Here is a 15,465-nt window from a genome sequence, read left to right on the forward strand (position 1 = left end):
ATGTCAGCACATAGCTCAGCTCCACGTGGCTTCCATTCTCCTCCCCCTCTGAGCTGGAAGCACAATGGCTGACCTATCTCCTCCCCTTCTCTCTCTCGCTGTCTCTGCTGCTGCTTCTGTGGCATTCCCCGTCTCCCCTCTTCCATCCACTGCCCCTCCCTCTCCCCCAGGAAGAGGCTGTAATATTTAGGAGTGAGTGTGTGCACAGAATGACAGAAAAGCAGCTGAGAGAGAACATTTATTTTGTATTTATACATTTTTTGGCACTAGCCTGATCTTATTGCCCGAGTTTTATATTTTTTAAATATATTTTTCTCCCTGAAATCCCTCTTCCCTCTCCCCCTCTCTTTGGCCCCCTTTGACTCTGTAGTTTGGTGGGCGGGGGCGCTTGCATTCCAATGCTGCAGCTCCACCCGGCCAGTCACTCTGGCTTCTATCGCTCGCTCTATACGTGTGTGCGCGAGCTGGGAACGAGGCTCTGCCCTGTTGGCTTTGCTCACTGAGTTGTTAAGGGAGTAGGCTACGTGTGTGTTGCCAGGCCGACAGCTCAACTCCGGCCCCAGGATGAGAGAGGCCTGCTAAGGACTCTGGAGCCTGTCCGTGTGCCAGGTAAATGACTCTACCAGCAGGGGACTGTGCTGTCTCACGCCTGTTGCTAACAACTCTTGGTGTGTGACAGAGAGAGAGGAGAGTTTGTGATAGAAAACATGTGGCTCTGTGTAAGGGCACGCCTTGTGAGTAATCTGTTTTTCAGAAGTTTGAAGGAGTACTGTACGATGTGCTTTTAAATAACATCAAATCTGTTTAGTTTTCTTGGTGTAGTTTGAGTGATCATATGGAGAGAGAAAAGAAAACACACTGGAATTTGTTCACTTAGCTGAAGTTAAGTTTGTCAAATTTTGTTGGGTAAGAATTCGCTAAAACAAGGCAGCAGTCCGTGTAGACATCTTTTTGTCATGCTGCATAGCAACTGCTGTTCTTGTCAGTATGTGAGAAATGTAGCTCTGCTGATTGAGACGACGCTGCTAGGCCACCGTACAACAAGACTTTTGGAAACGGGGCCGAGCATCATAGAAAGCAGTTGTGACGGCTCTTCTCTTCGGCTTTCTCCTCCCTCTCTCTCCTTTACTCTCGCTCTTTCTCTCTCTTTTGCTCTCCCTCATTTAGAAAGTGAATGAACCAAGAGCAAATAAGTTTTTCTTTAAGGCTCTCACGCATTCTCTTGCTCCTGTTTTCTATATTGTTATTCTTGTATCCCTCACTGTTGTCTTGTGTCCTCTCTAGATCACAATACGAGACCCTAACCAGGGTGGTAGAGACATCACTGAGGAGATTATGTCAGGGGGCACTCGCAGTGGCACCACCCCCACACCCCCACAGGTGAGCGACGACTCTTCAGAGGTGAGCTACCGTACCCTTGTCACCAACCATCATCCTTTTACACAACTTTAGCTACTATGCAGTCACGCAGCTGTCCAATATGAAAAGAAAATGTCTGCCCATCCATTGTTTCTAACCTGGCATAAGGCTGTCATATGGTTGTGTCCACTCGCATTCCCTAATGCTTGGGTGTTGTTGTTCTGTCCCTCCTTTAGTCATCTGGATCAGAGGGCCCAGCTGTTGCCCAGGCCAACGATGAGAACGTGACACCTGTCGTGGTCAGACCAGGTGAGTTGGCCGAGGGGTCAGGTGATCTTGAAAGATGTAGCTGGCAGTCTCTGATTGGTTCACATTCAGTACATAGAAGTAATTTTTTGTGAATTTGAATAAATCACATAGACAAAATGCTCCGTTGGAAAGGTCCCATGCATTTTGACCATCCAATAACGGATTGATAATAAGTGGGTAATTATCAAAAGATGATCAAATGACGAGGGTACATTTTAACATTAGTATGGTACTATTGACCACATCCTCAAGCATCTCTTTTCATCGTCAGATGACAGGGGGAAACCTGCAGCCACACTCATCACTGGCCCCCCAGCCCTGTCTAAAACCCCTGAACTGGTCAAGACTGCCCCTACAGAGGTCAAACTCCCAGACACTGACAGTAAATCCCCTTCCTTACCCCAGGACCTACCCACACCCCCGCGGGTAACTACCACCCTCCACACTACTGCCCCTGGCACCGCCCCACCCTCAACTAGTCCCATTGCAGACATGATGGACGCACCAGCCCCGGCCGCTGCTCCAGCCCTATCTGCCCCTAAAGTGCCTGCTTACCCTGCACCCCTACCTGAACCCCGCCCCACTCCTGCAGCTGAGGAGCAGCCCTCAGCCACCAAGGAGGCGCGGGAAGAGGTGAAGGAGAAAGAGATTAAAGAGGTAACGGAGGCTAGAGAAGTGACTACATCATCTAAACCTGAGCCTTCCCTTGCTCCAGTGACCAACCCTAGCAGCAGCACTAACGGTGTGTCTGCCACCCAGCCACTCCCAGAGGAGGAGCCAGTAGCCCTGTCCATCACCATGCCCTCCCTCCAGGCAGCAGAACCCCTGCTGGAGTCTCCCATCGCCCAGCAAGAGGAGCTCCGTCTGCCCAACGGCTTGCCGCTCCGCAGCTCCCAGGACCCTGAGAAGGTTTCTGCAGAGTTGTCTGAGTGTGACCTCAGCCCCATCGCTGAGCCTGAGGTGGCCCCATTACAGAGGGAGGCACCCACGCATGTCGCCGCCACGGCAAAGCCCGACCCCGTCGTCCAGGCGGCCGTTGCCCCCGTGGTCCTTGCTGAGACTGCTATTACTACAGAGGTAACCCCTCGCCAAATTGAAGATGAGATGGACTCTCCACCATCACAGCGCACCATCCCACCCGGGGAGAATTCTATGCAAGGTCTGTATCAGTCTGACTCTCACTATTTCTCTCTCTCTCTCTCTCTCTCTCTCTCTCTCTCTCTATCTAGATCAGGTTTTCCCAAACTGGGGCAATGCCGTCGGGGACGCCAAATAAAAATGTGATTAAAAAAATTTAAACTTTTTTTCACCCACATTTTTAAACAGTCCATTTATACTTTCCAACGGGTCTAGACATATGTTTTTTTTTCTTCTCGTTTCACTGCCAAAAATAAAGTAAAACCATCTAGTGTTCAGCAAAATAACATGTCAAATACAGGTAGCCTAGTCAAATAATTAACATCCAATCACATTAACCGTTACTCTCTCACGGGAATTCCACTAACGGTCTGTATGTAGCCAAATGTAGCTGCTGCTCATGTTGGTATCTATTTTGATGGTGCAAAAGCCATGACAGAGAGACATAGTGGAGTGGTAATGCCCGTGCAAGCAGTTGCTCCCGACGACACTTGGGTACACAGCAGCATCCACCGAAAGGCTTTGCTGCCAAGGGAATGCCTGACAACTTGATAATGTTTTGGACACTACAGGGACAATGTCAAATGTGAAGCACCTGAGTGAGTTGGGAGCGCAATTACGCAGATACTTTCCTGAAATGGATGACACAAACAACTGGATTTATTTTCCCTTTCATGCCCTGCCTCTAGTCCACTTAACGCTATCTGAACGAGAGAGCCTCATCAAAATTCTCTGAATTTCATCAGAAGCCACTGACAGATTTCTGAGTATCCTGCCTTGGCAAACTGTGCTGTTGAGACGCTGATGCACTTTGCAACCATGTACCTATGTGAGAGTGTATTCTCGGCCCTCACTAGCATGAAAACTAAATACAGGCACTGACTGTGTGGAATTTGTTTTAAGACTGACATTCTCTCCAATACAACCCAGCACTGCAGAGTTATGTGCATCCTTTCATGCACACTCTTCTCATTAACCTGTGGTGGTTTATTTCACCATTTTTGATTAACAAACCAGGTTTTATATGTAAGATGGTTAAATAAAGAGCAAAATGATTTATTATTTGTTCCCTGGTTCTATAAGAGCTCTTTGTCACAACCTGGGTCATGGGAAGTGACAAACTCACACTCATTCTTATGTTTAATACATTTATTGTATAGTGTGTGTGTGGCAGGTTTACAATGATGGCAAAAAAAACATTTGAAAGTGCGCTGTACCTGAGGGGGTACGCAGCTGGAGGTTGAATGTTTGAAGGGGTACAGGACTATCTATAAAAGGTTTGGGGACCACTGATCTAGATCGATCGGTCTGTCATTCAACCACATTGTCTTTCTTAATTCCTAACCCTACCCCTTGGCACTTTGTGATGATAAGGCATTGGCTAAGATGATCTGCCCCTTGAGGCGCTGCAGTCTGACTGTCTGTCGAGCATGTGTCATGAGGGGCAGAGAGTGACAGGGTTGTGTCTACACTGAGGACACAGAATAGTGGGTACTTGGAATGATAATAGCGCCAACAGAAAGCCATTAAAATAAAACTTTGGATAGGTGGCAATGTGGTAACCTCTCCACTTTGATTTCTGAGTGTGTGTGTTGGATCGGTATTGAGTGTCAGTCTAGAGGTTTAGTCTGACTGTGTTGGTGGTGTTCTGCTTGTAGCTGCTGTTTCTGTGCCTAAGAAGAAGAGGAAGATGAAGGATCTGAACAGGAAGGAGGCTGTTGGAGACCTCCTGGATGCCTTTAAGGAGGTCTGTTCACACAAACTACCCACTCCATTCATATCAAATACGCCACCCACTCTGTTCATATCAAATGCGCCACCCACTCTGTTCATATCAAATACACCACCCACTCTGTTCATATCAAATACACCACCCACTCTGTTCATATCAAATGCACCACCCACTCTGTTCATATCAAATGCACCACCCACTCTGTTCATATCAAATGCACCACCCACTCTGTTCATATCAAATGCACCACCCACTCTGTTCATATCAAATGCACCACCCACTCTGTTCATATCAAATACACCACCCACTCTGTTCATATCAAATACACCACCCACTCTGTTCATATCAAATGCACCACCCACTCTGTTCATATCAAATGCACCACCCACTCTGTTCATATCAAATGCACCACCCACTCTGTTCATATCAAATGCACCACCCACTCTGTTCATATCAAATGCACCACCCACTCTGTTCATATCAAATGCACCACCCACTCTGTTCATATCAAATGCACCACCCACTCCGTTCATATCAAATGCACCACCCACTCCGTTCATATCAAATGCGCCACCCACGACGGTCATATCAAATGCGCCACCCACGACGGTCATATCAAATGCGCCACCCACGACGGTCATATCAAATGCGCCACCCACGACGGTCATATCAAATGCGCCACCCACGACGGTCATATCAAATGCGCCACCCACGACGGTCATATCAAATGCGCCACCCACGACGGTCATATCAAATGCGCCACCCACGACGGTCATATCAAATGCGCCACCCACGACGGTCATATCAAATGCGCCACCCACGACGGTCATATCAAATGCGCCACCCACGACGGTCATATCAAATGCGCCACCCACGACGGTCATATCAAATGCGCCACCCACGACGGTCATATCAAACGCGCCACCCACGACGGTCATATCAAACGCGCCACCCACGACGTTCATATCAAAGTATTAAGAATGCCTGGTTTTATCGATCAATACTCTTTCCTCTACCGCCCCTCTTTTTCCCTCGGTCTCTCCCCCTATACGTTCCCACCCCGTTTCTCGCACACTCTCCTCCTCTGACACTCTCTCGCGCACCCCCCTCTCGCTCGCACCCCCTTCTCTTCTCTCCTCCTTTCCAGGAGCAGGTAGTGCAGAGCCCGCCAGAGCAGGCCACACCCACTTCTGCCTCTGACACAGAGGAGCCCCGCCCAGCCACCACCCCTGCCGTCGCAGAGGTAGGTGAGACGTGGGAGGAGAAGGAGGACAAACTGGATGCAGAGAACATTGAACCCAAGCCCGGGGATCTGAAGTACCAGTACAAAGAGGGTGGGTTCTGAACCTTGGCCCTAAGAGGCTGTGTAACATTTATATACTTATTTAGAAATGTTATTATCTACACCTGAACTCACAGGGTCTGCCTTTACTGTCAGTCAAGAGGATGCAAAGTTTAACTTTTTAATTTTTGGAAATGCTTTGTCAGAGCATGGGTCCTAAAGTCCCATTTGACATCAATGTATGATTTTATTTTTAAGTGAAACTGAGCGATACTCAGTTCGGATGCCAGACTAAATACACCAACTCTACCAACCTAGACTACTGATGAAAAGTCAATGTGATTCCTCTATCATTCCTTGTTCCTTCTCTCCTCCAGAACTATGTAGGCTTATAGACCCAGAGGAGAAGAAGAGGTATGACAGGGACTTCCTGCTGGGCTTCCAGTTCATCAGTGCTGCCATGTCCAAGCCTGAGGGCCTGCCTCAGATCAATGATGTGGTGCTGGACAAGGTACAGTACAACTCTGTCCTCTGCTGGACTGGAGGAACAACTGCACGCTCCATTCGATAATTGTATTTATTCAGATGGACCACTTTATTCACCAGTTATTTATTTTGTCTTTCTTTGTATCCATCATTCTCGCTCTCTTCCTGGTACTACTTCTCTCCATCTCTCTTTCTGGTACTACTTCTCCCTCTCTCTTCCTTGTACCACTTCTCTCCATCTCTCTTCCTGGTACTACTTCTCTCCATCTCTCTTCCTGGTACTACTTCTCTCCATCTCTCTTCCTGGTACTACTTCCCTCTCTCTTCCTGGTACTACCTCTCCCTCTCTCTTCCTGGTACTACTTCTCTCTCTCTCTCTCTTCCTGGTACTACTTCTCTCTCTCTTCCTGGTACTACTTCTCCCTCTCTCTCTTCCTGGTACTACTTCCCCCTCTCTCTTCCTGGTACTACTTCTCCCTCTCTCTCTTCCTGGTACTACTTCCCTCTCTCTCTTCCTGGTACTACTTCCCTCTCTCTCTTCCTGGTACTACTTCCCTCTCTCTCTTCCTGGTACTACTTCCCTCTCTCTCTTCCTGGTACTACTTCTCCCTCTCTCTCTTCCTGGTACTACTTCTCTCTCTCTCTTCCTGGTACTACTTCTCTCTCTCTCTCTCTTCCTGGTACTACTTCTCCCTCTCTCTCTTCCTGGTACTACTTCTCTCCCTCTCTCTCTTCCTGGTACTACTTCTCTCTCCCTCTCTCTCTTCCTGGTACTACTTCTCTCTCCCTCTCTCTCTTCCTGGTACTACTTCTCTCTCTCTCTCTCTCTTCCTGGTACTACTTCTCTCTCTCTCTCTCTCTTCCTGGTACTACTCTCTCTCTCTCTCTCTCTCTTCCTGGTACTATCTCTCTCTCTCTCTCTCTCTTCCTGGTACTACTTCTCTCTCTCTCTCTCTCTCTTCCTGGTACTACTTCTCTCTCTCTCTCTCTCTCTCTTCCTGGTACTTCTCTCTCTCTCTCTCTCTCTTCCTGGTACTACTTCTCTCTCTCTCTCTTCCTGGTACTACTCTCTCTCTCTCTCTCTCTCTCTTCCTGGTACTACTTCTCTCTCTCTCTCTCTCTCTCTTCCTGGTACTACTTCTCTCTCTCTCTCTCTCTTCCTGGTACTACTTCTCTCTCTCTCTCTCTCTCTCTTCCTGGTACTACTCTCTCTCTCTTCCTGGTACTACTTCTCTCTCTCTCTTCCTGGTACTACTTCTCTCTCTCTCTCTTCCTGGTACTACTTCTCTCTCTCTCTCTTCCTGGTACTACTTCTCTCTCTCTCTCTTCCTGGTACTACTTCTCTCTCTCTCTCTTCCTGGTACTACTTCTCTTCTCTCTCTCTCTTCCTGGTACTACTTCCCTCTCTCTCTCTCTCTCTCTCTCTTCCTGGTACTACTTCCCTCTCTCTCTCTCTCTCTCTCTCTCTTCCTGGTACTACTTCCCTCTCTCTCTCTCTCTTCCTGGTACTACTTCTCTCTATTTCTTTCTTTCTTTTTTTCTTTCTAGGCGAATAAGGCCCCTCTCCGCCAGTTGGACCCCAGCCGTTTGCCGGGGATGAACATGGGCACTGACTTCACGCCCTCATTTGCCAACCTGGGCAGGCCTGGAATGGGGGGAGGAGGAGGAGGTGGACACAGAGGACCAGTGAGTTAGCATGGGAAAATAGCTGTCAATCTTCTCAGACTACACTCTGATTCTGAAATTCAGGGTAGATATTAAAACAATGTGGACTGAATTTCTTTTCTTTCCCTCCTCTCCTCCAGCCCTCTGGTATGGGTGGTGGAGGACCGCGTCGCTCCCAACAGGGTCAGCGTAAGGAGCCCAGGAGGATCATCAACATCTCTTCGTCTCTGACGGACGACGTGAAACTCAACAAGGCTGAGGATGCCTGGAAGCCCGCTGTCAAGAAGGCTGCCAGTGGGCAAGCGGCTCCTGAGGAGGAGAGCGACAACCCAGAACAGGCCAAGACCCATGAGCTGTTTAAGAGGGTCCGTAGTATCCTGAACAAGCTGACCCCTCAGATGTTCCAACAGCTGATGAAGCAGGTCAAGGAGCTGACCATCGATACAGAGGAGAGGCTGAAGGGAGTGATAGATCTGATCTTTGAGAAGGCCATTTCTGAACCCAACTTCTCCGTGGCCTACGCCAACATGTGCCGCTGCCTTATGGGGGTGAGTGACTCTGAAGGGTGTGTGTACGGCTAGTGTGCTGGTCTTGTTCCGGTGATGACCTCTGTTCCTTGCCATATGTCTGGGCCGCTGACTTGTGGAGTGGTGCCACTACACTCTTCACGTTAACTCTCATGTTTTGTGACGTCTGCAAAGCTCTCCAACCGTGGCCTAAATGCTTGTGTTTTTCTGTTCCTCTCGTCAGCTCAAAGTCCCCACTACAGACAAGCCGGGAGTCACTGTGAATTTCCGCAAGCTGCTTCTGAACCGTTGTCAGAAGGAGTTTGAGAAGGACAAGGACGATGATGTCATCTTTGAGAAAAAGCAAGAAGAGCTGGACGCTGCAGCCATGGTACGAGCTGGGCGCTGAGTGATCAATTCAAATGTCTCTCACTTTTTGAATAGGTTTTGGTTTCTGTAGGAGTTAGCTGACCATCTATCTGCTATTCCTCCCTCTGTTACATCACTTCCTGTCTGAAGGAGGAGAAGGATCGCCTGAAGGCGGAGTTGGAGGAGGCCAAAGACATTGCACGGCGGCGGTCGCTAGGCAACATAAAGTTCATCGGTGAGCTGTTCAAGCTCAAGATGCTGACAGAGGCCATCATGCACGACTGCATCGTCAAGCTGCTGAAGAACCACGATGAGGAGTCACTAGAGTGCCTCTGTAGACTCTTGTCAACTATAGGCAAGGACCTGGACTTTGAAAAGGCGAAGGTAACGCTGAACCAGTGTCTCACACACACCAACCCCTGCATCCTTTAGAACACTTACACCAAATTATTTCTAATAAACATAGATTTACACACTAACCTGCCTGTCTTTCTGTAGCCTCGTATGGACCAGTACTTTGTCCAGATGGACAAGATCATCAAGGAGAAGAAGACATCTTCCAGAATCCGCTTCATGCTGCAGGACGTACTGGACCTCAGGAGGGTAATACCTCGTCACACACACCACCCACCAGTGTCTGGGGAATGCTTCAGCCCCCTCAACTAAATCTTTTGGTCATCTATATCTAAACTGACTGACCCTTGTCCTGTGGTTGGTATGTATCCAAGCTTATCAGTAAACACTATGGGTCAAACTACCATAGACATTAGTCTCCCCTAACCCCACATAATCTCTGACCTCTAGTCTCACTTCCTTTACAAGCCCTCTCTATGCATGCATGTGTCAGTCTACACCCCCGCAGCCAATCCCATCTCCAAACTACTGTAAACCCTCCCTCCTCTCCATGTGCTTCACCACCTAGATGTTTTCCACCCTTCTAAATGGATGTGTCCCTTGATGTTCTCACAAACTACTTATCAATGCCTAGTAGGCTTGGGCAGTATCCAGACAGTCCTAGCGTCATACCGACATTGTGCCATACCGGAATATTCGGTAATACCTGCACTGAACACGAGGGCTATTTTCAATTCCAAGGTTAGCAACGCTAACAAGTACATGTGAAATCTAAGGATCGCATGCAAAAGATTTATAGTCTCTGACACAGGAAACACATCCCACTCAGTTATACAAGTAACTCAAAAATGCTACACAGTTTGCTGATCGCGCAAAACAAATATTAGTTATTGATCCTGGAAGAGATTCTCTGAGGAGCTTGATTGCAAGAAGCTAACCACTTAGCTAGATAACTTAGCACTAAGTTAGCAAACCAAGTGCACAACTGCAGAGAATTTAGCACATTTTATACACTTAACTTAATAGTTATAAGATATCTAGCTGGCAAACATTTAGTTGTGAATTCCCTACTGCAACTAGTTCACCTGGCGTGGGCTGCAGTTACTCCCAGGACTACATGTTAGCTTTATACTGATCTCGTCATTACATTATGATCTTCTAAATTGCACTGCAGGCATTTACTTTAAAAGTAACTACAAATATTCCAATTAATTAACTTAAAATAAATAGTTTCAGTGGTATTGACAGTATTGGGGAAAAAACATTCTGTGGATATTTCCTAATACCCTGGTGTGTGTGTGTGTATGTATGTATGTATATGTGTATATGTGTATATATACAGCCCAAACATAATGCCTAGGACTCATTCACTAGGCTTGAGGGTTCACAAACTCACATGTCTTACTTTGTTTGAAAACGACTAGTTACTAAGGACATACAGGTATGTTAATAACTATCTGTAGCCTAGGCTTCTAAGGTCTAGATGTGCATGTATTTGTACTGTGCTATTAGCTGTGTTTGTCTGAATTTTCCCATAATGCAGTTTACTGGAAAACATCAATGCTAGACTGTTCTACTTAAACTAATTTAGTCTCCAGGGACCTTTCTGGAGAAATGCCTGCAGAGCCTCGATGTGTTTGTCTGTCTGTGACAGTGCTGTGATGTCTGATCCCTGAACAACAGGCCATGTAGGTGTGTGTGTTGGAACCCATGTTCAGGCAGGGTTCCAACACGTTCACCACAAAATTAGTAATAAGATCTTTATGGTTCCAGACCCAGTAATTGTCTTACCAAAGCAGCAGTTGAGATGTTTCATAAGAGCTGACCAGTTGCACTCAGTCAGCACACTGGCCCCTGTTTTACCAGTAAACGGCACTCTAGTTTGTTTCCTTTCTCTGGAAAAGCTGACAGCGGTGTCAAGGTAGGGCAAGACATCTCTCTTTTTATAACATACCTGTCAAGTGACCCATTGATCTCCTAATATAAGGGACTTATGCCTCAGAGATATGGAGTGTTAAGAGTACGCCAGACCTTTTCATCTAACTCCATTCCTCAGTTAAAGTATACTACTGTACTGACTCCCCCTCTCAGAATACGTGGGTCCCCAGGAGAGGAGAGCAGGGCCCCAAGACCATAGACCAGATCCACAAGGAGGCAGAGCTGGAGGAGCACAGGGAGGTTCTCAAGGTGCAGCAGCAACTCCTCAACCAGAACACCCGAGGAGGACGTGGAGGAGGAGGAGGTAGAGATCAGGGGAACCGCGGGGGCCAACACCCCCAGTCGGGCCAGAGGAGTCAGCCCCAGGACGAGGGCTGGAACACAGTTCCCATCTCCACCAAGAGCAGAACCATCGACACCAGCCGACTCAGCAAGATCACTAAGGTCAGTGATACATCATGCTGTGGATTCTCAGCCACATATCGTGGACCCATACTCAGGACTGAAACACCCTCCACTTGCAGTCTAACACCCACCTCCTTAACCTTCAACCCCATTGCGAAGTTCTATCATCCCAACCATTCCCAAATCTTCTGATCTGTTGAACTGAAACCCCAAACCCACTCCCTCTGTAGTATGGCACACACTTCTTAACCTTTAACCTCCATTTAGAGTTATGACCCCACAATTCCTGACTCCTCCAAACTTCTTACTTATGTAACTTGAAACCTCAGACCAACAATTCTGCTAGTTTCTTTCCTCAACAGTATTGTTTCTAACCTCTCTGTCTCTGCAGCCTGGGGCTTTGGACTTCAACAACCAGCTGCTGGCGCCCCAGCTCGGGGGTAAGGGCCTGTGGGGCAGTTGGGGCAAGGGCAGCAGTGGGGGCACCACCGGAGCCAAACCCGCCGGGGAAGCCAGTAAGTCCTCTTACCAATACACGCACCACCGAAAAAATCTACTCTGACTATTTTAAAACAAACTGTGTTTGTGTTCATAGCCCCAGAGTCAGGAGGCCGCCCAGCCACCAGCACCCTTAACAGGTTCTCAGCCCTGCAGCCACAGCAGCCCTCCTCCTCAGGGCCCTCACAGGACTCGGACAGAAGAGTTCCTCTAAGGTCAGCACCACTGAGCCGGTACAACAGACTACACCTGTCCTTTACATAGAAAGAGCTATCTGGGAGGTTTTCTATGTGTCAGAGTTACTGATTTGAATATATACAACGGGTGGGTCTAGTGCTGATTGGTTAAAACCGCATTCCAGCCTGTCTATTCCACAAGTTGCCACCGGGTAAATCTACGACGTTAAAATGCCTATTTACTCTGTTCCATCTGACTGTGCAATCCACTGTCTCATCAGCCCAGCCAAGTAATCTCCACTATAAAACGTATCTAGACATTATCTCACATTTTATTCTGGCTGCACTTTTTGACATGCGAGTAAGTTAGCCGTAGTTGGCTAGCTAGCAAGCAAGGGATAAGAATGTTGCCAGCCAGCATGGCAATGGAACATTTAGAACGAATGACTGGGTCGTGTCCATAGATACCGAACAAAAATACTGAACGAATTGGCCGCGTCTTTAGCAACCCTAGATTTGTGTCGGGACTATATCTTGTGGAAGGATGAAATGGTATGAATAAATTAATCAAAATAAAGTTTAATGACAATATGTCAATCATTATATGAATATGTTGGTAACCCGTTGTATAAAAGTGATAATGCCCTCCAAGCCGCTGTTTGGAGGATATATTGTCATGGTTTGCCGGCCCTCGGTGCGTGTGTGCGCGCGTGTGTGTATAGTGGGGCAAAAAAGTATTTAGTCAGCCACCAATTGTGCAAGTTCTCCCACTTAAAAAGATGAGGCCTGTAATTTTCATCATAGGTACACTTCAACGATGACAGACAAAATTAGAAAAAAAATCCAGAAAATCACATTTGTAGGATTTTTTTAATGAATTTATTTGCTAATTATGGTGGAAAATAAGTATTTGGTCACCTACGAACAAGCAAGATTTCTGGCTCTCACAGACCTGTAACTTCATCTTTAAGAGGCTCCTCTGTCCTCCACTCATTACCTGTATTAATGGCACCTGTTTGAACTTGTTATCAGTATAAAAAACACCTGTCCACAACCTCAAACACTCACACTCCAAACTCCACTATGGCCAAGACCAAAGAGCTGTCAAAGGACACCAGAAACAAAATTGTAGACCTGCACCAGGCTGGGAAGACTGAATCTGCAATAGGTAAGCAGCTTGGTTTGAAGAAATCAACTGTGGGAGAAATAATTAGGAAATAGAAGACGTACAAGACCACTGATAATCTCCCTCGATCTGGGGCTCCACGCAAGATCTCACCCTGTGGGGTCAAAATGATCACAAGAACAGTGAGCAAAAATCCCAGAACCACACGGGGGGACCTAGTGAATGACCTGCAGAGAGCTGGGACTAAAGTAACAAAGCCTACCATCAGTAACACACTACGCGGCCAGGGACTCAATTCCTGCAGTGCCAGACGTGTCCCCCTGCTTAAGCCAGTACATGTCCAGGCCCGTCTGAAGTTTGCTAGAGAGCATTTGGATGATCCAGAAGAAGATTGGGAGAATGTCATATGGTCAGATGAAACCAAAATAGGACTTCTTGGTAAACTCAACTCGTCGTGTTTGGAGGACAAAGAATTCTGAGTTTCATCCAAAGAACACCATACCTACTGTGAAGCATGGGGGTGGAAACATCATGCTTTGGAGTTGTTTTTCTGCAAAGGGACCAGGACGACTGATCCTTGTAAAGGAAAGAATGAATTGGGCCATGTATTGTGAGATTTTGAGTGAGAACCTCCTTCCATCAGCAAGGGCATTGAATATGAAACGTGGCTGGGTCTTTCACTACGACAATGATCCCAAACACACCTTCCAGGCAATGAAGGAGTGGCTTCGAAAGAACCATTTCAAGGTCCTGGAGTGGCCTAGCCAGTCTCCAGATCTCAACCCCATAGAATATCTTTGGAGGGAGTTGAAAGTCCGTGTTGCCCAGCAACAGCCCCAAAACATCAATGCTCTACAGGAGATCTGCATGGAGGAATGGGACAAAATACTAGCAACAGTGTGTGAAAACCTTGTGAAGACATTTGACCTCTGTCATTGCCAACAAAGGGTATATAACAAAGTTTTGAGAGAAACTTTTGTTATTGACCAAATACTTTATTTTCCACCATAATTTGCAAATAAATTCATAAAAAAATCCTACAATGTGATTTTCTGGATTTTTCCCCCTCATTTTGTCTGTCATAGTTGAAGTGTACCTATGATGAAAATAAAGGAGTGGTTCTGCAGGTGGTGACCACCGACCACTTCTCAATTCCTATGCTTCCTGGCCCTCATACCACCCTCATGGAGTCTGTTTCTGACCGTTTGAGCAGACACATGCACATTTGTGGCCTGCTGGAGGTCATTTTGCAGGGCTCTGGCAGTGCTCCTCCTGCTCCTCCTTGCACAAAGGCAGAGGTAGCGGTCCTGCTGCTGGGTTGTTGTCCTCCTACGGCCTCCTCCATGTCTCCTGATGTACTGGCCTGTCTCCTGGTAGCGCCTCCATGCTCTGGACACTACGCTGACAGACACAGCAAACCTTCTTGCCACAGCTCGCATTGATGTGCCATCCTGGATGAGCTGCACTACCTGAGCCACTTGTGTGGGTTGTAGACTCAGTCTCATGCTACCACTAGAGTGAAAGCACCGCCAGCATTCAAACGTGACCAAAACATCAGCCAGGAAGCATGGTCTGTGGCTAACACCTGCAGAACCACTCCTTTATTGGGGGTGTCTTGCTAATTGCCTATTATTTCCACCTGTTGTCTATTCCTTTTGCACAACAGCATGTGAAATGTATTGTCAATCAGTGTTGCTTCCGAGTTACATTGTGTTTAAGTGTTCCCTTTATTTTTTTTTGAGTAGTGTGTGTGTGTATACATCTGTGTCTATTCGTGTGTGTGTGTATATACATGTGTCTCTATAAATACATATGTGTGGGTGTATATGTATGTGTATACATGTGTATACATGTTTCTCTATACATACGTGTGTGTGTGTATATATACGTATTTGTGTATGGGTATGTATACATGTCTGTGTGTGTGTGTGTGTATATTTGTGTATAGATGTATATTTGTGTGTCTATATACACACATGTGTACGTGTATGTGTATATACATGTGTGTTTTATATATATATATATATATATATATACTCACACACTCCAAACACCGGCTTCTCGGGCATTATCACTTAATTGGACCATCACCACAGGGCAGAATGCTTATGATTGGTTCATAT

General features: G+C 46.9%; 1 protein-coding gene and 2 non-coding genes across 21 annotated transcripts in view; all 3 read left to right on the top strand.

Annotated features, from left to right (window-relative positions):
• LOC118374569 (eukaryotic translation initiation factor 4 gamma 1-like) overlaps positions 1-15,465 on the top strand; it is a 71,669-nt gene that overhangs the window by 50,070 nt on the left and 6,134 nt on the right. For 15 of the 19 annotated variants that reach the window (XR_008133226.1, XR_008133228.1, XR_008132575.1 and 12 more), the window contains 14 exons: positions 1,285-1,401; positions 1,596-1,668; positions 1,940-2,827; positions 4,464-4,552; positions 5,685-5,871; positions 6,197-6,330; positions 7,854-7,991; positions 8,111-8,518; positions 8,721-8,867; positions 8,996-9,229; positions 9,344-9,448; positions 11,291-11,581; positions 11,934-12,057; positions 12,138-12,255. Coding sequence is in view for 16 of the 19 variants with exons in the window: in XM_052516563.1 (XP_052372523.1) it covers positions 1,285-1,401; positions 1,596-1,668; positions 1,940-2,827; positions 4,464-4,552; positions 5,685-5,871; positions 6,197-6,330; positions 7,854-7,991; positions 8,111-8,518; positions 8,721-8,867; positions 8,996-9,229; positions 9,344-9,448; positions 11,291-11,581; positions 11,934-12,057; positions 12,138-12,255 (3,053 nt within the window). In the remaining 3 variants the exon portion in view is untranslated. Of the gene's footprint in view, positions 1-410; positions 610-1,284; positions 1,402-1,595; positions 1,669-1,939; positions 2,828-4,463; positions 4,553-5,684; positions 5,872-6,196; positions 6,331-7,853; positions 7,992-8,110; positions 8,519-8,720; positions 8,868-8,995; positions 9,230-9,343; positions 9,449-11,290; positions 11,582-11,933; positions 12,058-12,137; positions 12,256-15,465 lie in introns of those variants that run through there. The other 4 variants (XM_035761013.2, XM_035761014.2, XM_035761017.2 and 1 more) reach the window with 3 other exon arrangements.
• On the top strand, positions 4,196-4,325 carry LOC118374576 (small nucleolar RNA SNORA17). The gene has a single exon (XR_004823636.1). It is a non-coding gene; the product is annotated as a small nucleolar RNA SNORA17 (small nucleolar RNA).
• On the top strand, positions 8,565-8,618 carry LOC118374577 (small nucleolar RNA SNORD66). Its single transcript, XR_004823637.1, has one exon. It is a non-coding gene; the product is annotated as a small nucleolar RNA SNORD66 (small nucleolar RNA).

The sequence above is a fragment of the Oncorhynchus keta genome, chromosome 1, assembly GCF_023373465.1.
Source record: "Oncorhynchus keta strain PuntledgeMale-10-30-2019 chromosome 1, Oket_V2, whole genome shotgun sequence".
Lineage (NCBI taxonomy): Eukaryota > Metazoa > Chordata > Actinopteri > Salmoniformes > Salmonidae > Oncorhynchus > Oncorhynchus keta.